Source organism: Plodia interpunctella, chromosome 28 (assembly GCF_027563975.2).
Source record: "Plodia interpunctella isolate USDA-ARS_2022_Savannah chromosome 28, ilPloInte3.2, whole genome shotgun sequence".
NCBI lineage: Eukaryota > Metazoa > Arthropoda > Insecta > Lepidoptera > Pyralidae > Plodia > Plodia interpunctella.
The window spans coordinates 4,333,255-4,354,055 of NC_071321.1; the positions used below are offsets into that span (position 1 = coordinate 4,333,255).

At 34.2% G+C, this 20,801-nt stretch overlaps 2 protein-coding genes across 5 annotated transcripts; both read right to left on the reverse strand.

Moving 5' to 3' along the window:
* Nucleotides 1–249: 249 nt before the first annotated feature.
* LOC128681772 (BPTI/Kunitz domain-containing protein-like) lies at nt 250–4,350 on the reverse strand. Its single transcript, XM_053765937.2, has 5 exons — nt 4,133–4,350; nt 1,872–1,968; nt 1,430–1,524; nt 830–917; nt 250–427 (listed from the first exon to the last, which is right to left on the reverse strand). Exons 1-5 carry the CDS (start codon nt 4,251–4,253, stop codon nt 268–270), a joined length of 561 nt encoding a protein of 186 aa, XP_053621912.1. The 5' UTR covers nt 4,254–4,350; the 3' UTR covers nt 250–267.
* Nucleotides 4,351–5,891: 1,541 nt separating this feature from the next.
* Nucleotides 5,892–19,213, reverse strand: FAM21 (Family with sequence similarity 21). Of its 4 annotated transcripts, none has more exons than XM_053765935.2 (13): nt 19,036–19,213; nt 18,142–18,237; nt 17,440–17,537; nt 16,262–16,346; nt 15,472–15,608; nt 14,717–14,805; nt 13,058–13,161; nt 12,646–12,753; nt 11,973–12,054; nt 11,115–11,326; nt 10,273–10,395; nt 6,540–9,987; nt 5,892–6,001 (listed from the first exon to the last, which is right to left on the reverse strand). In XM_053765935.2, the coding sequence occupies exons 2-13, from the start codon at nt 18,235–18,237 to the stop codon at nt 5,895–5,897; spliced, it is 4,689 nt and encodes a 1,562-aa protein (XP_053621910.1). In that variant the 5' UTR covers nt 19,036–19,213; the 3' UTR covers nt 5,892–5,894. The 4 variants fall into 4 exon arrangements, with proteins under 4 accessions (XP_053621910.1, XP_053621908.1, XP_053621909.1 ...); XM_053765933.2 differs by having other exon boundaries at nt 11,103–11,326; XM_053765934.2 differs by lacking the exon at nt 19,036–19,213 and having other exon boundaries at nt 18,142–18,243.
* Nucleotides 19,214–20,801: the final 1,588 nt, after the last annotated feature.

Sequence of the window (20,801 nt, forward strand, 5' to 3'; positions counted from 1 at the left end):
GCGGTTCTACTATAACAAACAACGCCTATCTTGCCTCTTTGTATGACATAGACCATGAAGTTGTATGGAAATGTTGATACGTTATCACCATGGAATAGGGCATATTATGCAAAGCTCAGCGCAGATGGCGCTATCGGTAGTACAGTGATACTCCCTATTAGTAGGTACCTACTTCGTATTACTGATTCCATGGTTATCACATAGACTTGTCATTCATATTATTTGATCTAAAAAAAAAACAATTTTACTTTTTTTTTATTATTGTAATCACTCGAGGTCCTCTAGGTTGTAAGGAATGCAAATGTTGACAGTATTCCTATTGAATGTTGTGTTCGTGTTAATCATGCAAGTCTTCCGACACGCCTCTCTGGTTTCGAAGTTGTTTTGGTTGCCGCCGCAGCCTGAGTACAGACGGACACGGCACGTCCTGAAAGTCAAATAATACTTTAGTTTAATAATAATATTGTGGATCGTCAAATTCTTTTGTTTTATAGGTTACTAGGTAAGCAAGCAAACAGATATGCGCGGTAATTTGATGGGAAATGGTCACCGCAGCCTATAGAAATAATTATAAAAAAGCTTGACACGTAATCCTCAAATAATTTACGATATCCGGCCTTTTTACCCAAATGTCTAGCTAAGCTGGTCTGTTTGGTTGGACGACCTAGAATAACACCTCTATTAATATAAAAAAAATTAATACAATAATATTTTATTTCAGGTTATAACATCATCTTTCATCTTCCCGGTTCAATTTGGGCTGGGGACGCTTTAAACTAGGAGGCAGCGTAAAAAACCCTTACGATTTTGAAGATTCAACTGTACTTACTGGGTAAATCTATCGAACGTCCACCTCTGGTACTCCGCGAAACATGTCCCGTAATCAAACGCTAAATTGCAGAAGTGCGGGATTTTGTCTAGAAAACAAAATTGTTATTTTTTTAATAACTGCCTTCGTTGACCAAGATCTAACGGCTGAAATAAATAAATAAATATATTAGGTAAATCACACAGATTGAGCTAGCCCCAAAGTAAGTTTGAGACTTGTGTTATGGGACTCAACGATACTATATTTTATAACGAATACATATAGAAAAACATTCACATTATATTTGTGGCTAGTATGCATACAATTAAAACCTTTAGTCATGGAATTAATATGTACTAAATACAAATTTATATTTATGTGGCGTGACGTGGTGTGACTTATTAAAACAGTATTGTTTGTATGGAATAGACCAGTCCCCTTCTAAATCTATGTGGAATAGTGTGGAGATCATGGAGATATATTCAAATTTTGATGATGCTCTATGACGCAACTCGTAAGCGAAATTTGGATATCTCCTGGCGCCATGCCGGGTGCAAACGTCAATATTTTTGACATTGACCCATTTGTTAATTAAAATTAAAAAGTAAAGATGTCACGTACGTGGCGGGTTGCTTGAGTTGAAGTAGCAGTAATCTGTGCACTCCCTCTGTGTTTCAAATCTGTTTCCGTTGCCCTGGCATCCGCCCCAGAAGAATCTATAATGAAAATAAAACTTTATTTTATTAGCACAAATACTATAATATGTTAAATGAAATGGCTGCCTGGCAGAAATTGCTTACTGTCGTCTTTTTATTTTACTTCCCTTGTATCTTATAGGTACCTATGAACTTATAATCTTTATTATTATACGTACCTAATCATCCATATATTTTCCAAACGGCATGACGGATTTTCATTACATATGAGTCTAGAGTCGTCTCAGACGAGAAGCCATGAACGTAGCCTCGTCTTCATGTACAGTCGGAATGGAAGAAGAGACATAATGTTTGTTTGGCTGTATTTTCACACTTCAGATATTTTCTCTCCAGTTTGTGTATCTTACCTATAACATTCGCTCTGCCTCACATCATAATACCATTGAATTATGTCTGCTCTGCACGGTCCTGTGTCCGGTCTTAAAAAGCATGATTTGTGGGTAGCTACAACATAAATAAAACAATAAGTCAGTAGGTAATATGCTCGTTTGACGTCGTATAAAGGTCGAAAACGAAGGTGGACTTATCGCGCAGTTAACGTGGGAATGGGCGGGACACTTGGCTAGAAGAGAATACCATCGATGGACCAAAGCTGCGACGGAGTGGAGGCCGAGACAGGGACAGAGACCGGTTGGTGTACCACCAGCTGCTGGTCTGAGACATTGTTAGGGGCACGGGAATATGATGGATGAGCCTAGCGCACGATCGTAGAAAGCAGCGCGAGAAACGAAGGCCTATAGCACACATTACATAATACTGGGATGTACTGGGATCTACAAAATACAAATTTTTATACTAAACTGGCTTCGCTGCCGTGGGAATTTCGGGATAAACATTACCCTATGTGTTATTCCGGGTTATTTTCAACCCGTGTACCAAATCTCATATTCATCGGTCCAGCGGATAATGCATGAAGAGGTAACAAACAAATTTACTTTCGCATTTATAATATTAGTTGGGAAGGGATGAACGGTAGTGATTTAGAATAGTGTTGCAGAACCATCGGTAGTTTTACTATCGATAGTTGACCTCGAAAATCATTCAGAATGTCGCTAGATTCGCTAGATGCATTAAACATATAGCAACAATATAGCCACACAAGTGATCCAGGACACTACGGACAGATGGCACGACGGTCGACTCACTATGGACAGCTAACAAGCCTAGACCGCGCAGACAGTGCGTTTTCGATTGGAAGCATAAATACAACCTTCGACATGACACCGTCTGTCGCGTGCGGTGCTCAGGCGCAACACCTAGCCTGGCGGGAAAATCTTCCCTTTGTGGCGGTCGAGCATATACCGTCGCTACAATACTATTACGAGTACTTTCGCTTCAACTATCGGAAGACTATCGATTGTCTATCAATATGCAACACCTGAATCATTTCAAAGAAATGATAGGAAAATTTATACTCAGGCACTCGGCACCAATTAAATGAAATTCAATCTCAATCGCCACATGGACAGTCTATTACTTCTGCTTCAGAAGCTCGTAATCTAGGTCTGTTGATGGACTCTGAACTTCGTTTTCATTCATACATAGTAGAAATTTCCCGTAACTGCTTTTACCGTTTAAAACTTTTATACAAAATAAGAGATTATCTTTGCCTCAAACTTCGTATAAATCTTACTGAATCATTAATTTTGTCAAAATTTAATTACGTTCACTCTGTTTATGGACCGCGACTTTTAGCAAAAACTAAGGCACTCATTCAAAAAGTTCAAAATGCTTGTGCAAGATATTGCTTTAACATTCCACCGCGACAACATGTATCACCCTTCATCAATTCTCTAAATATGCTAAACATGTCGTCACGCCGCTATATCCATCTATCTACTCTCCTCTTTGGAATTGTTAAATATCGTAAACCCTCATATTTATTAGAAAAGCTAAACTGGTCTTCTAGATCTCGCCTTGGCCTTCTCATTGTTCAGAGTCACAAATTAACAGTTTTTAAAGGAAGTTTCAAGTATGCCGCAGCTAAAATCTGGAACAATTTACCTCCCACTCTTCGTAATTTGTCATCTGTTACAATATTCCGTAAACGCATCAAAGAGTTTACTTTATTGCGGCAAATTGAGGGCAATACATTGAATTATTTCTAGTTTAATATTTATACTTTATATATTTTTGCTCCATAGCTTCCATGTAATTTATCTTTATTCCTTTTTTTACATTTTTTCCTAAGTCAGATGTTTAATTCCTCAAATATTATCCTATTTATGTACCTCCCATCATATTAACATTATTTCACTACACTTGTACGATAGTCTCCTATCTGGTCCTAATGTTTGCTGTTGTTTGTTTCTGTTTCCGTACATATTAACTTGTTTATTTTGCCACCATACCTACTTTTGTACTTGGTTCCAGCTGAAAATCAGCGCCTTGGCTCGATACCACGGCACCGTGCTGAGCTGGTCGCCATTTCGGCTTACAATATTGTATTCGATCTATATTCGTTACTCTTTTGTACTTTACCTTTATGTGTTAATGTTTGGATTTTATGTGTTTGCCGAATAAATGATTTCTTTCTTTCTTTCTACAGTTTGATGAGGTACCCACGCAGACGACCTTTGCACCAAGGACTATGGTGATAAATACATACCTCTGAGAGCTTTATCCAGAGGCATACATTTTTTTATGGTATAAGATTGATCCCCTGACAAAATAGTGAACGTTGTTGCTAATATGAACACGGATGCGTATGCGCAATTTTTGTTGTACATTTTCGTTATAAAAAAAGTTAAAAAAAAAAATTATTTAGTAAAAAAAACTATTGCAAAATGTATTTTACGATAGTTCGATATGAAATAAAAATAAAAAAAAAACTATTAAAGTGCTATGTTTTTATTATATGCTATAAATAATATTTTCTTTTATCTGCATATAACGTATAAAAAATCGCGAAAATTATTGATGTGAAGCTGAAATTAAGTAGATATATAGGTTCCTTGGAGAATTTAGGGGCCACACTAACACGGTTCTGAATTGTGCCATATTTCCATGTAACAGAGCCAGTTTTAATAAAACCTACATCCTTTTTTCTTCTTTTCGAGTCGAAATAGTAAACAAATTATATATTTACACTCTATTATATATATAAGAATTTTATGTTTTTATCATGGAATTAGTAGGTACTCCGTACGAAGTACTTACTAAATCCATGGTTTTTATTTCATAGTGACACCGAGCTTCCAAGCGACAGAATCTAACCGGAAAACGATATACTCGTAAGAGCGAAAAAGTGTTACAAATGAGACGAACATTAAAAAATATAAACAATAATTTATTTATTCAATGCATAATATAGTTATTACTTCAGGCACTTTTGACAGCTAACGTTCTGTGTATCTTATATCGAAATTAACAAAGTTGAAATATTTTTGAAATATTTAAACACGATAAATTAAAAAAAATATATGGGTTCATATCTTTTCTGAGATTATTTTTGGAATATTTGCAATCTCAGAACATAATTTTGCTTCAATTCAAATACTGTATTTCAATATAGTTGTTTTTACATGCTAAATACTGAAGTTTCTAAACAATATTATTATGAAGCAATTACTTATAAAGCTTGAGCAATTTACTAATACAAATAATTAAATATAAATTCCTAAGTCTAATTTTTTATTTAAATTTAACATCTCATATTTACAAAATTTTTTTACTTTTAAATTACTAATAAATAAATTACAATTCAAGATTTAAAAATAATAAATTTATACTTGTATAATAATTTACCAGTAAATTTATATATGAATATTTTTTATATACATATTATTTCAGTTAAAAATGCGTTGCGAAAATAATAAAAAAATGCAGATTTATATTATACGACTTAATTGTAACTACATATTAATAATGGAATAAAATAATTATTTCTAAACATAATATAACATTATAATTGTAAGTAGGGTCCTTTAGACATAATTATTTGTTTGTTGGTTGAAATAATTAAAAAAATATATGACAATATAATTTTTTGTATAAAAAATTTATAAAACGAAAATAATACAAATTGAAAAAAAATATATATATTAACAAGATAATTCTTGAATGGACCCTATGTTTAAAATTAGAATAACAACAAAATCAACATTTTTACAATAATTCGGTATTAAACATCAAGTAATTTGTTCGTTACATTGCATTATTATAAATTAAAATTTAATAAATGAGATTATGGGAATGACCGAATTAAACATATGAATAATTGAATATTTTCATAAAGTACATTATAACATTCAATAAATTAAGGTTTATTGAATTATAAACAGAGAATCGTTATAAAATGACGCATATATTTTTGGAACTGTATTTACTGTAATAGAATCTTACAACAAAATTATTAAGCAAAATGATTTTTATTCCTCATCCCCTCCGAACAAAGATAACGGATCTTCAAACACTGGTTCAGATGCTCTGGTGATAATTTCCTTACGAGACGCCTGCGTTGATGTCGATGATGGTTCTAGAGAAAATATATATAAAATTCAATATTCAAATCCAAATCATTTATTGACGACCTCGGTGGCGCAGTGGTAAAGTTCTTGCCACTGAACCGAGAGGTCCCGGGTTCGATCCCCGGTAGGGTCATGATGGAAAATGATCTTTGTCCGATTGATCCGTGTCTTGGATGTTTATCTATATATGTATTTGTTATAAAATATAGTATCGTTGTGTTAGTATCCCATAACACAAGTCTCGAACTTACTTTGGGGCTAGCTCAATCTGTGTGATTTGTCCTAATATATTCATTTATTTTAAAGTTCTTGGTCCTAAGGTAAAAACAAAATTAAGCTACCGCTTACTATGCTTTAAAATTAATTCTTTTTTTATGAGAACTACTGCAACTTTGGTTTCAAAATTTCCACGATTTTTATCCACCGAACTTTAACACCCAAAAGTTGCCCTGGTCCGGTCAACCGGACTATCAACCTAACCACAGCTAATAGATGGACAACGACTATAGCTTTCTCTGTCTGGCTTATCGAAAATAAATGACTTACCAGCTGCCTTCTTAATCCTACTGCTTCCAAACAGGCCATCATCATCTTCATCATCAAACAAAGAAGTTTTCACTTCGACTTTCGTCACTTCTTTCTCAAACATTTCGTTCAATTTATCTGTTTTCTTATGTTTATTTGTTGAGAACAATTCCTCGTCATCGCTCAGATCGAATATATTTTTAGTTTCCCTTTTAATATCGCTTTTATTGTCAGGTTTAAATAGATTTTCGTCTTCAAGTTCATTGGTGTTAGCATCATCGAAAACATTTTTCGTCGCTTTTCTCTCGTCCGTTTTTCCTTTAGTTGATTTGAATAGTTCATTAGAATCATTTGTAGTGTTATTGCTTGTTTCTGAATAGAATAATTTATTTGATGTTTTTTCTAATTTCGCGACATTTTTAAACAAATCTTCGTCGCTGTCAGATGTATTTATAGATTCTTTGTAAACTTGACCTAATGCGCTAACCCCAGGTGTTTCATCATCAACAATATTCAATACTTTTTTAGGTTTTTCTACGCTAAATATGTCTTCATCGTTTAAAATGTAAACTGTTTTTGTAGTGACCTTAGGTTTTTGAGTTAATACATCTTCGGCTACATTTTCTTTATTTTGATGAACACTATTTTGTTTTGCGTCTACTGATTTAAAAAGTTCATTATCCACATCATCCGTATTTGAAAAATCTTTATTTTCTTCTTTCACTTTTGCCGTCTTTTCAGCAAATTTCGGTGTTTCGACTATATTTTCGGTCATATTTTCTATATGTTCATCATCAGATCTTGCCAGTGGAATATCAACAATTTTATCATCAATATTAGCTTTCATTACAACTTTAGGTTGGTCATCTATCGAACTAGAATTATCAGTGGAATCATCCCCAAAATCAATTGCAGATTTTCTAACTGCCTCTTTCCTAGCTCTTCTGGTAGACGGCCGTCTTTTTACCTGAATTCTAGCCCTTTCTTTAGACAGTGTGTTGTCTAGAACTTGAGAATCAGGCTTTCCTTCGAAACTAATTGATTTCACCATTTTAGATTCTATTACTGGTGCATTCTTTGTACTAATGTCTTCACTGCTTTTTATTTGTGTGTTGCCATCAGTTTGTTCTGTAGTTTTTGCCTTTTTTGGCAAAGCTCCAGGCAATAAAGCATTTACATTTATGTTAAAATTCATCGATTTAAGTTTACCTATTGGTTTCGGAGCGTCATCTTTACTTATTTTACTTTTTGATTCATCTTGACTTTCAATGGAATTTAATAATTCATCGTTATCTACAACTTTCTCTTTAGATTTCGAATTGAAATTAGAATCAATTTGGTCTGTGTATTCATTCACACTAGTATCATCGACACCTACTATTTTTATATCTGTGATATCAGTGATTGAGTCATTTTTAGGTTTCACGTTTGTCTTTGGAACAAAATCTATGTTAAGATCCGGCGGCTCATCTTGGAATATTCCAAATATTCTATTTTCAGCTGCAGGCGAGTCAAATTCAGGTTTCTCATCAAGAGTAGGGTCATCCTTTTTGAAAAATAAGGCTTCATCGTCCGAATCATCATCAAACAATGCATTAATGTTTTTACTTTTCTTCGGCTCTGTTGGTTTCTCAAACTTAGGTGGTTCGATAAAAATATCACTAAATTCATCTTGATCACCGAATAATGATTCTTTTGGTTCATTGAATAAGGGTGGTTCTATGCTTATATTACTGTCTTTTGACTGTGTCATTTCAGATTTCGCGACATCAGATCTTGTATCTGTTTCCGGTATGTTTTGAGTTTCAAAATCATTATCAATTTTATCATCCGTATTATTTTCTTTTGTATCACTGTATTTTGAAGAATTTGAGAATAATTCAGTTTCAGCTTCATCGAATATTGATGACTTTTTCATTGTTTCTATTTTATTATCTCCTTTTGACGTATCTTTATGGTTATTATCTTGAAAATCATTTTCTACATCATCCAAAATAGATGTATTAATTTGTTTAATAGTTTCTACATTTGTTATAGTTTTATCATTGTTAACTATATGTAAATCATCTTTCAATTCACTTATTACTTCCTCTTTAATTTCACTCTTGATTTCACCTCTTAGTTCTTCTAAAACCTCATCTTTAATTTCAGATTTCAGTGTTTGATTATTCGTTTTATTAGATCTTGTATCTTTGAACAAATCATCATCATCGAAGGCATCTTTTGAACTTTCTGTAGATTCTGTGTATTCTATTGATTCGGAAATTACTTGTTTTGGTTTATCATTAAATAATTCATCTTCAGAGTCATCATCAAATAGAGACTTTTTAAGTTTATCTCCGATTTTATTTACTTTTGTTGAAGTATCTGAGACCTCAATATTTCTTGTATTAAACTCATCATGACTTTTAGATTTTATATTCTGCTCTTCAAAAATATTGATCCTAGTCGAAGAAATAGGTTTCGTAATCTCATTTATAGTTTCATTTTTAACGTCACCTTTAATACTTCTATCAGTATTGAAAAGGTCTTCCTCTTCGTCATCAAAAATAGAAACTTTTTTAGTCTCGAAAGCAGAGATTTGTGTTGTTTTTCTAGTTTCTTCTACGACACTATTAACAGAAACCTCTTTCGGTTTACTAGAAGCATTTTCGGAAAATATATCAGCATCATCATAAAATATACTTTTTGATTTGCTTTTATTATTTTTATTTTGTACAGAACTATTACTAGTACTAGGTATATTGTCAGTTTTATCGCTGAACAAATCATCATCGCTATCAAAAATACTCTTTTTACTATAACTTTTGGCATTATTATTCTTAATTTCACTGCGTTTATCTTCAGATGACGTTATAAATGCTTTATCATTTTTATCAGTAAACAAATCGTCATCGCTATCAAAAATACTCTTTTTACTATCACTTTGAACACTTGTTTCTTTTTTAGCTATATTTGTATCTTTTATTTTACTTGTATCATTTGGTGGAACATTTTTTTCGACTTTGTCTGAGAAAAGATCATCGTCACTGTCAAAAAGACTTTTCTTAGTAACTTTTGTATCTTTAACACTTTCAGTCTTGTTTTTAGCTACAGCAACATCCGAAAATAAGTCTTCATCATCAAACAAAGACTTTTGATTTTTCTCAGCAGTTTTTATCGGTACTTTTGGAATGTTAGACGTAAATATATCATCAATATCATCAAATAAATTGTCACTGAACAAATCAACTTTTTTATCTATTTTCACTTCTTTCTCAATCTTCTTCTCGATTTTTTTATCGGCTTTTCTCTGTTCTTTTTCAGATTTAGCAAACAGATGGTCGAATATATCTTTCTCTTGTCTCTGGCTGGTGGCTTCGCTGACGTCTTCATCTGTCGATGACAGTCTTTGATTCCGTTTCAAAATGGCAGCTCCGATACTCTCCGTGCCTTTGTTGCCGAATAATGATATACCTCCAATTGGTTTCTGGAAAAAGTTCATAAATTTGAAAATAGGTAAATAGTGGACATATGTAATTAACTTTATTTAAATTATTTTTTCTGCTGAATGTTATTTACGTGTTAATAAAATTTATAAATAAACTAGCGCTGCGCCCCGTCTTCGATCGGGTACAACCATATTAAATTGTACACCTAAACCAAGAATGCAATAATTCGTCCTGTAATTTTTATCGCGTTCAGACAGACAGACGCGACAGAGGGATTTCTTTTATAATATGTAAAGATAAGACTATACATTTTATTACATTACCTTAACACTACTTTCGGCAGTAGCGCCATCTGTCTTAGGTAAAGGTGGAGGTTGTTCGACAAACAACTCTGGTTCTTTTTCCTCAGCGAATAGGGGCAATTTTTGATTGGCAGGCGGTGGAGACTGTAAGAAATATTAACAATACCATTACACAAAATAGTCACAGTTCACTACACGGGTTTTCGTGACCACCGTTTTCGATTGGTGTCCCATAGAAAATTATAATTCTTTCTTTTTGTTTTATTTATAGACTAATAGCATAATCTGGACACATCATACTATTCTGGGGTCGATACCAAGATATTATGGGATGGACACGAAACTATTCTGCAGTGGACACCAGACTGTTATGGAGTGGATATCAAACTATTCTGGGGTGGATACCAAGATATTCGGGGTGGACACGAGACTGTTCTGGGGTGGATACCAAGATATTCTGGGGTGGATACCAAGATATTCTGGGGTGGATACCAAGATATTCTGGGGTGGATACCAAGATATTCTGGGGTGGATACCAAGATATTCTGGGGTGGACACGAGACTGTTCTGGGGTGGATACCAAGATATTCTGGGGTGGATACCAGATTACACTGGGGGTGGATACCAAATTATTCCGGTGTGAATACCATAATATTCGGGGATTGCCATACCAAGCGGTTCTATAGCTTCTAGACCTTAACCGAAAGTCAAATTATTTATTCAGAAACTAGACCTTCACAAGACACTTTTTCACGTCAAATTTATATTATATTGTAATTTATTTAAAAGCTACAAACTACTGACATCTAAGAACGACCACCTGCTTAGAAGAAATGCCGACAGAAACTCACTTTGAGACATACCTGAGAGAAACCGCTGAAGACATCCCTCTCCTTGCCAAACAGCTCGTCAGTGATGTTACTTTCAACTCTATTGCCCTGTTCATAAGGTTGTTTTTTGTGTAGCTCCGCGAATATGTCGTCTTCATCATCAGACTGTTCTTCACTTCTGTTCATCCCTTGACTGTGTTGATATGACTGTTCGAGAGGCGGCGGCTCGTCTGAGAAAATGTTGCCTGTGGAAAAAATTATAAATGAACAACGCTCAACGGCCCACGCACAAGCACTGAGCTTGTGCCGCGGGTTCGATGGACAGAAACAAAAAAAAAAAATAGGCACAACACACCCGGAACAGAAGCAGACAAATATCTCAGATCAGACATTTCTATGCCAATCTTGAAATTCTAACCCTAAAAACAATGTACATAAGAGTACAGATTCAGTATTTTAAAGTCAGATAGTAATTCTTGTCTTTGATAAAATTTGAAAAATTGTAATGACAGCGCGGCCGCGGCGCTCGACACGCTCTCATTGCCGTTGAAAAATACTTTTTACGACCTAAATGATTATTAAAATTTTGACTAATTCGAGTATTAATCCATACTAACATTATAAAGACGAAAATTGGTATTTTTATTTGTAAACTCAAAAACTACTGGGCCGATTTTGATGAGATTTGGCACAGATATAGGCGAAACCTTCAAGAGTGACATAGGTAACTTTTTGTTATGATTTTACCCGAGCGAAGCCGGGGCGAGACGATAGTAATTATATATTTTACGCATGTAAGTAACATGTACAATCAGTTCACATTGCATGCAAAAATTGATTGATTGATTGATTGATTGATTGATTGATTGATTGATTGATTGATATACTCACTGATAGCAGTTTGTTCAGGTGTATACACCTTCTTGTTCGTACAGCGCGGCGCGGCGTCCGGGCCCGGCTCCGGCTGCGGCCGCTGGGAGGCAAGCGTTTGTGAGTTTGTATGTTTGAGGCGGGTTACCTCCGAAACTACCGAACCGATTTCAATAATTCTTTCACCATTAGAAAGGTACATTATCCAAGATTGCTATCTAGCTATCTATACTAATTACATACACTAATTAGTCAACAACGTCCCTATATATTGCCGTGAGTATTCGCCAAATTGCGAGTGCGAATTCGCACTTGTCACTGAGCGCACTTGTAGCTCTTCCATAATAGAACTGTAAAAGTATGCGCTACTGCAATCACATAGAGTAGCTATTGCCCGCGGCTTCGCCCACGTGAATTTTCCACGGGAACAGTTATTTTTCCGGGATGTAATTCCAAACAAACAAACAAACAAACAAACAAACAAACAAACAAACAAACAAACAAACAAACAAACAAACAAACAAACAAACAAACAAACAAACAAACAAACAAACAAACAAACAGACAGACAGACAAACAAACAAACATTTCAATACTATTCGCGATGAAGTAGATTAGCGTGAAAGATTAAAGATTAACAAACATACACACAAACTTTCACCCTGTATGTATACAAAATGCAAAAACCCCTCACCTGTCCCAATCGCTTGGCAATTAGATCGGCGATGATCGCGGGCCTGTCGACTGTCTGGTCGGTGGAGAGACGTGACGACTTCTCGCTGCTGCAAGAAGATTCTTGCTCCTACGACAGAACATTCAAACAATGAGATGAATACCCTTCCATTCCATATACTAAACTTGCTGCCCACATACAAAGTAGCCTATGACACTCTTTGAGGTTTTGCCTATCTCTGTGCCAAATTTCATCAAAATCGGCCCAGTAGTTTTTGAGTTTCAATAAATATGTATGGACAAATCACACAGATTGAGCTAGCCCCAAAGTAAGTTCGGGACCTCCAGTGTAGCAGTTTATTAATTACAAACAAAAATACAAATGTTTTCTTGGGAGAAAATAATTTTTATGATCGTTAACTTTTAAAACTCACCTTTACAGGTTTACTGACTTCCGTTTCCGATTCGGAATATTCTTCGCGGTCCCACGGCTCGCGCTTGACGCTGCTGTCCGTGTCACTGTCTTCTTGTAACAAACCTAAAAAAAATAATAACTACTTTTAAACTTTCGCGTTGCATAATTATATACTAAACTACATGTTCCCCGGGGCTTCGCTCCCGTGGAAACTTTGAGATGAAACATAGCCTATAGCAATCTTGGATAATGTACCTTTCTAATGGTGAAAGAATTTTTGAAATCGGCTCGGTAGTTTCGGAGATTACCCGCCTCAAACATACAAACTCACAAACGCTTCAACGTCTAGTTTTTTATCGATGATTTTGGCGACAGCCCACTTGGGAATGGGCTGTTGTGGTCTGCTGTCAAGACTTTTCATCCGTTAGCCACCTCGCGGGAGATCAGCCGGATGACGAGGACAGCAAACCATTTAAGAACTTTTTTCTTGTCGATGGAGCATTTTGCATCTAATTATAGGATGAGGACATGCGATACTTTTTCAGGGCGGGGACACTGATAAATTGTTTTAGGGTACCATAATGCTCAGGAAGTACTTAGGAACTAACTAAAGATTTAACACGCACACACATTCTCTAATTAAAATTAAAAAGTGTAAATATTTATAAAGAAATCAAATACTGAGATATAATTACAGTAGTTATAATGTGTAATTAAGCAAATTTACAGTGAAAGTAATTTTTGGTAATGAATATATTTGTTGTTTGATGTATGATGGAATTTGGTTTATATATATTGGAATCCAGTTTATATCATACTAGATACATAATATCATACTACCCTATGTGTTATTCCAGGTTATATTCTACCCGTGTACCGAATTTCATAACAATAGGTCCAATATATTTTGCGTAAAAGAGTAACAAGCATACACACACATATTCTCAGAAACTTTCGCGTTTATAATATTAGTAAGAAGTTATATTCGATTGTTATTATATTGTATTGTTTCTAAATCTGTAAAAATTGAAAATATCCTAACTAATATCAAAAATGTGTTTGTTGCCTCTTCACGCTCTATCTACTCAACCGATCTTCTTGAAATTTTGCACACATGTAGTTTGAAGTGTGGAGAAGGACATAGGCCGCCTTTCATACTGGAAAATTAACGCGGGCGAAGCCGCGGGTAAATGCTAATTACATATAAATAACACCTTTAAAACTAATTAAAACAATGCATATACATTTTATCGCGTATTTATCGCTTACGGGGTAGACAGAGGCATGAGTCGCGAAACTCTAAGGTTTAATAGGCTCTGGGTTTCGAGGAGTCACAGCCGTGAATGTAACTGGATGCTCAGATGAGGACGAAAGTGTTATTATATGTTATGTTTATGCTGATTCTAATTAATATTATAGAAACGAAAATAAGTTTGTTTGTTATCTCTTCACGCTCTATCTACTCAACCGATCTTGAAATTTTGCACACATGTAGTTTGAAGTGTGGAGAAGGGCATAGGGTACCTCTCATGCCGAAAACATCTATGTTCCCGTGGGATATCCAGGCGGACAGATACACAAAAGAAAGTAAAGTCATAGGATACATAGAGGGAAATTAAAGCGGGCGAAGCCGCGGGCATAAGCTAGTTTATTTAGAAAAAGCTACAAAAAAAATTACCAGCATGCCACTTGGACTGCCACGCGTAGGAACCTATAATGTATGGCAAGGGTCGGTCTTCATACAAATCCTTTGGTTTCAACACCATTCTGAAAATTATCCCTTTTTTAAAAACACTTTTCGGCCCTGGAGTATAATAAAGACAATTGAACAACAACAGAATCGAGGAGAACTGTAACATACAATATTGTATGTATGAGAGAAACTGTCTGTTCTGGTGTCGGGTCGTCAATTTTGAAACAGATATATTTTTCATATTTAAAAATATCATCAAATCCTTAATAGACATCTAAGTATAGTACTGAATCGAAAAGAACAAGTTTTTATTTTTAAAATATCAGAACAATGTATTTTACTATTCTTCAGACAGAGGAAAAATAAACAGAAAACAAATCTAAAAATATTTTCCTGCCAGTGACAACACAGTTATAAACACTAAAAATAAATATAGAGAAATCATACACTATAAATAAAATTATTATAAATCGATAATAATAAAGTGATAATTTGCATCGCTTTATATCGTCAAAATTTGGCGAATTTCATCTCTGCACACATACATATAACGCTAAAAAAATTGTACAGCGAATAATGAGGGGAAAAAAATCAATATTTTATGGAACTATGATCAAAAAGCTGAAAATCGTCAATGTTTTAAATTTAGAACTTAACATTTTTTATTTCGGATGTGACATGCTATGTCACAAATCATAAATTATTTTTTTTTATTAAATTTAGAAAAAATCAATCCTCACCGGCCAGTGTCATCATCAGAATCCGTCTCACTGTCATAGTCCAATATCAACAACGGTTCGTGCATACCCTCCAGCGCTTTGAGACCCAACTTTATTTGTTCCACTTCCGACATCGACTCTGATGGCTTTTGTTGCTCCTGCGAAGTGAATTATTATCATCATCATATCGAGTGTGTTATTACTAACACTGGTGGCAGATTTTATTCAGTCGCCTAAAGGCATCTGACATGACTTTTACGATTACTTACCGCCATCTAGTGGCAGGTAGTCGCATACACACTAGGGAACTAAATTGTCCACCCGTGTGCAGGTTTCCTCACGTTTACCTACTCTATATGAGTTACACTGATATACAAACTCATATGACACGAGTAAGTAGGATACGAACCCGAGACCTTTCGATCCACAGACGGGCTCAACCATTACACCACCACCGCTTCCTACAATCATTATTTATCTACCGCAATCATTATCACTACATAGTATAAAACAAAAGTCGCTTTCCGCTGTCTGATTTTTAATAGATAATTCTTGAGGCAGGTTTATGTGTAAAATACTTTGCTGTTCCACAACGCAATGTGGTTGGTTCGCTGCGTCTCACTTCGAATCGAATCGATAGTGAGAAGTGTAATAAAAACCCGCTCTCAAGAGTGATCCATAGATTGTAGAATTGAAGATAACCTATAAAGCGAGTTCATGTAAAATCTCAAAATTCAAGCAGCGCTAATATTTTATTTTCCTTCGGAACTTGTACAAATTTATCCGATTCCGAAAGATAGTATGAACTTACAGTTTTAGACTCTGTCGGAGCCACGTCAACGTCATCATCATACACTCTGCTCTCAATAAACTGACTGTTGCTTAGAGCCATAAACCTGAAAAAAAAACCTATTTCACTACATCACTACATAAAAAGTAGGTTCCTGTAGACAATCTACTAAACACGTGCGAAACCGTGGTGGGTGGCTAGTAATAAATATTAATGATCTCTGTGGCGTGATTAGATAGATAAATGATCTACCCATACAACCTGACCAAAAATATAATCGACTTTTCCGTCAATAATTACACACGTATTTAATAATGACTATTTATAACGTTGGTTTCAGTCAATATAAGAAATCAAATCATTTATCCCAGGCACTTCTTCACATCAAATTTTATATTTATTATTATTTTTATATATTATTAGAAAAAAAAAAACATTGTAAGAAACAATAATGGTAAGCCCTTCTGGCATGATAGGGACCAACACTGTTCAAATGTGTTTCTTTCGGCATTTCTTCTCAGCAGTGGTCGTTCCGAAATGCCAGTAATTTCTAGCTTGTGAGAAATAACTATAAATATAAAAATTTATGAGAAAAAGTGACTGTGAAGGTATAATTTCTGAATAAATTATTTGAATTTGAATTTATTTTACAGTTATTTCTCAAAAAGCTACAAACAACTGACATTTCGGAACGACCACTGCTAAGAAGTAGGTTCCCTATTTTTATGCATACAATTTTATGTCATAATTTAACATGGCATACTCATGATAATAATAGTTACGCACAATATTAATTTGGCATAATGCTTAAGACACAATTTTTTTACGCATACCTACCAATTACAATTTTTAAGCATAATATTCTAAAGCATATAGGCGGCTTATGGGTGGCCCGAGCGCCGCCCCGCCGCACCCTGACCTACTGCTACACTATAGCTACTTGCAAATCAAGATTGTGGTAAAATACATAAGCCTAAACTATAATTATGCTAATTGAAAAGGTATGCGAAAAAATAACAAATATGTCAAAATAATATTATGTCAAAAAATATACGCCTAACTCGTTATGCCAAATTAAATTAGGATAAAAAATTTATGCGATAAAAGGGGATCCCGAGAAGAAATACCGAAAGAAACTCATTTAACAGTGTCGGTCCCTATCAAGGCAGTAGGGCTTCATCAAACGGCTTCGTACTCACTTATTGTTAACATTCTGCAAGTCAATGCTGGCGTCATCGAGAGCGGCCGCCATCTCGCCGAGTCGTTTGTTGGTCTCCTGACATCGGGACACCAGTCTCTGTAAGTGTCATGTGAAATATCAAATCTGCGTATAGGTTTAAGTTGCTTGTACACCACGAGATCTGCGTAAAGGTTTAAGCTGCAATGTACACCACGAGATCATGTAAAAATCAAATATTCTCCAGAAGGAAGCTATTCGATTGACTATAACCTAATCTATCTATAAGTTTACTCTAAAAAATGTATTCAATGTTCATGCATTGAATACATTTTTTAGAGTAAACTTATAAACTAAATACTATAGGGTCAGACTGATTATTAATATAAATATTGAAATGTATACAGGTTTACTCGTATCAAACGCATAAACTTGGGTACATCAAAACAAGCAACAATAAAAAAAAAATACAATTTATTTTGCGATTCCACACATCTTAACTCCATGTAATAGCCGAGCAACACGAGACAGTACAGTAGCATTATGTAGCGGAATCGAACATAGAGTTAACGTTTTATAGAAATGACATTAAAAATAACTAAAGGGAATTTTTATTTATTTATTACGTTTAGACAAAAGTTGTAGAACAAAAGGTGTCTCTATGTAGTTATGCGCCTTTGGAAGGTTATGCTTTAGATACCAGTAACCCTGTATACATACATACCTCATGTATGTTCTGTAGGACTCCCAAAAGCTGTTTGTCTCCGGCTAGGCTCCACTGTGGGGCCGTGGTCCGGAGGGATTCCGTGTCCGCCTCCATCTGCATCAAAAGATTAGGGATCAGCTTTTTATCTTTATTTTGGTGTTCCTAGACAGTTAGCACGAAATATATGTTTTATTAAAACATACATACTAATATTATAAATGTGAAAGTGTGTTCATCCATCTTTCAAATTTGCCAGCCGGGCGGTGTTACATGCTACCATTTGTTACAGGCTGAGCGGCCAATAAATAGTTATTCAATAAATAAATAAGTAGGTCTTCAAAAACAACTGCAGTGAACCCATCTCATAACTGAGTTTGTGACTTGTTGAGAAATGATTGGGAAAAATATTGAACTTGGGCATCACTCAGAGCGTTGCGACCTCTGCAGTTGCACTGACATTACAATTTTTAAAATTTTAACAAACACAAGAATGAGTTTTACTATATGACTTTACATGAATTACTCTGTACTGTAGTAATGTCAATTTTATGAACGATTGATTTTGGAAATGATTCTTTCCTCAAGAAAATCGACGGATTGTAATGAGAAACACTCACTTCATCCCTTCATTGGAAAATATGTAATATTTTAAGGTGAAATAAAACTAAAATTGCATAGCCAAAAGTTAAATACAATACAATCTGATACAATAACACGTACAATTTGTGGATGATTTATCACATGCACACTATTGAAATGTATCCTTTCCCACAACATTTAGGCCAATTGAAGCTCAATTAGGATGTATTTATCGCCAAATCACGATACCTCACACGCGCACACATTAATGAACGCCAATTTACAACTAATAAAAGCAACAATGATAACAACTGTTCACAACACTTTACTCACCTTTAATATCAATTTACCATTAAATCACTGGTTCACATAAACTTACTACAGCATTTTGAACACGGTTTTATCTAAATTAATGCGTAGATTTTCAGAAAATCTTTTATTTACTTAATATTTCACGAAACATAAACTTGTCCAAGAACAAAAACATCAAATGAAAATTGACACTGACAGCAAGATACAGGGTTGCCATAAACGAAGAATAAAAGTTACTGTTTTTTTTTGTAATAATTTCACTTTCACCTCCGTAACTTTTGAAAAACACATAAAATATTAAAATTTCAAAAAAGTACAGTATTTATACCAAATATTTCACTATTGAACCTATGACTATTTTATTATTTCTTTTATAATTTTTTCACTGATATCAAATATTTTTTATAAAATTAAAACGTGAAATAAAAATAAATGAACTTCAAAGACACTAAAATCACTTTGAAAACTACACTTTGCGTTCAATTCAATGTAACTGGCTTACCACACGACATAGCGGCAACTTAGTAAACGAGTGAAATTATGGCATCTACTTTCACAATGTAATTCGAAGCACATAGGTACAATTTAAATTAATTAATACACTTCACTTTTGTTTGTCATTAACAAAGCGTGAATTTAGATCGTTTATGTACAGTCAGCGTAATGAAAAATATAATTATTACATACTAGTTACTTTTGCCCACAACATCGCCCGCGTGAAATTCTCTACATCTAAACAAACATGATTTTTCATAATAACTTTCACCCCCATTATAATCATTTGGAGGGTTGATTTTTAATAAAGTTGCTGTTTGATTGATTCATGCATGCTAAATTTCATAAAAATCAGCTATTTAGCCGCAAAAATGTAACAAATAGACTTTCGTACGCATTTATAATATAAATATAGATTTAAAATTGTTTTAAAATGTCAACTTTTAAAAATACACGAACATAATAACGCAAACAACTGCGAAGCCAGGAAAACACTCAAATGAGACAGATTTTAAAAATAAATTGATTAATACACTTGACATCACTATTGTCAGAGATAAATAGCTATATTTTGTCCTTTATTTTTCACGCATATCCTAAACGAGCGACACAATGCAGAACCTTGAGCCTTCATACTTCATTATCATTACTAATGTCATGTGAGGTATGCGCATAATATTGATATTATAGCAACCAGTTTAGAATAAAGCTCGAATATTAACATGCTTAGATGTCTATACATAAAACGATAAAACCTAACTAATATATTGTATATGCGAAATTAAGTTTATTTGTTTGTTATCTCTTCACGCTCTATCTACTCAACCAATCTTCTTGAAATTTTTCATACATGTAGTTTGAAGTACGGAAAAGGACATAGGGCCTTTCATCTCGGGAAAATAACTGCTCCCGTGGGAAAGCACGCAGGCAAAGGCTAGTAAATGTAAATAACTGAATATTCAGGCAATAAATATTTTATAGAGTCTTGTATGTTTCAATTAATAAAGGAATAAAGACACAAATTACACATTTTTTTATAAGATCAACATTAATTAGGTATTTAATAAGTAACTTAAAAGATTTGAAAAGTGGTGTGTGTCCATATCAGATATAAAATTACAGATGGAAAAAAAATAAATCAAATCATTCATTCAGAAATTCACTTTTTCACGTCATACTGTAAATTAAATAATTGGTAGTTAGGTCTCAATCACGCCAGAAGGGCTTACTATTAAAGTTTCTTTTTTCTTTTTTTTTCTCAGTAACATAACTATGTGACGCACACAATAAAG

Excerpts from the sequence above, each read along its gene's own strand:
- LOC128681772 (XM_053765937.2), bottom strand. The coding sequence starts at position 4,253 with ATGTACAACAAAAATTGCGCATACGCATCCGTGTTCATATTAGCAACA. Across the intron at positions 1,525-1,871 it reads AGGCAGAGCGAATGTTATAG|ATTCTTCTGGGGCGGATGCC; the intron begins GTAAGATACACA and ends TTTTCATTATAG. Across the intron at positions 428-829 it reads ACGTTCGATAGATTTACCCA|GACGTGCCGTGTCCGTCTGT; the intron begins GTAAGTACAGTT and ends TTTGACTTTCAG.
- FAM21 (XM_053765932.2), bottom strand. The coding sequence starts at position 18,243 with ATGCAGATGGAGGCGGACACGGAATCCCTCCGGACCACGGCCCCACAG. Across the intron at positions 14,806-15,471 it reads TCTGATGATGACACTGGCCG|AATGGTGTTGAAACCAAAGG; the intron begins GTGAGGATTGAT and ends GATAATTTTCAG. Across the intron at positions 6,002-6,539 it reads TAGGATTAAGAAGGCAGCTG|AACCATCATCGACATCAACG; the intron begins GTAAGTCATTTA and ends TATTTTCTCTAG.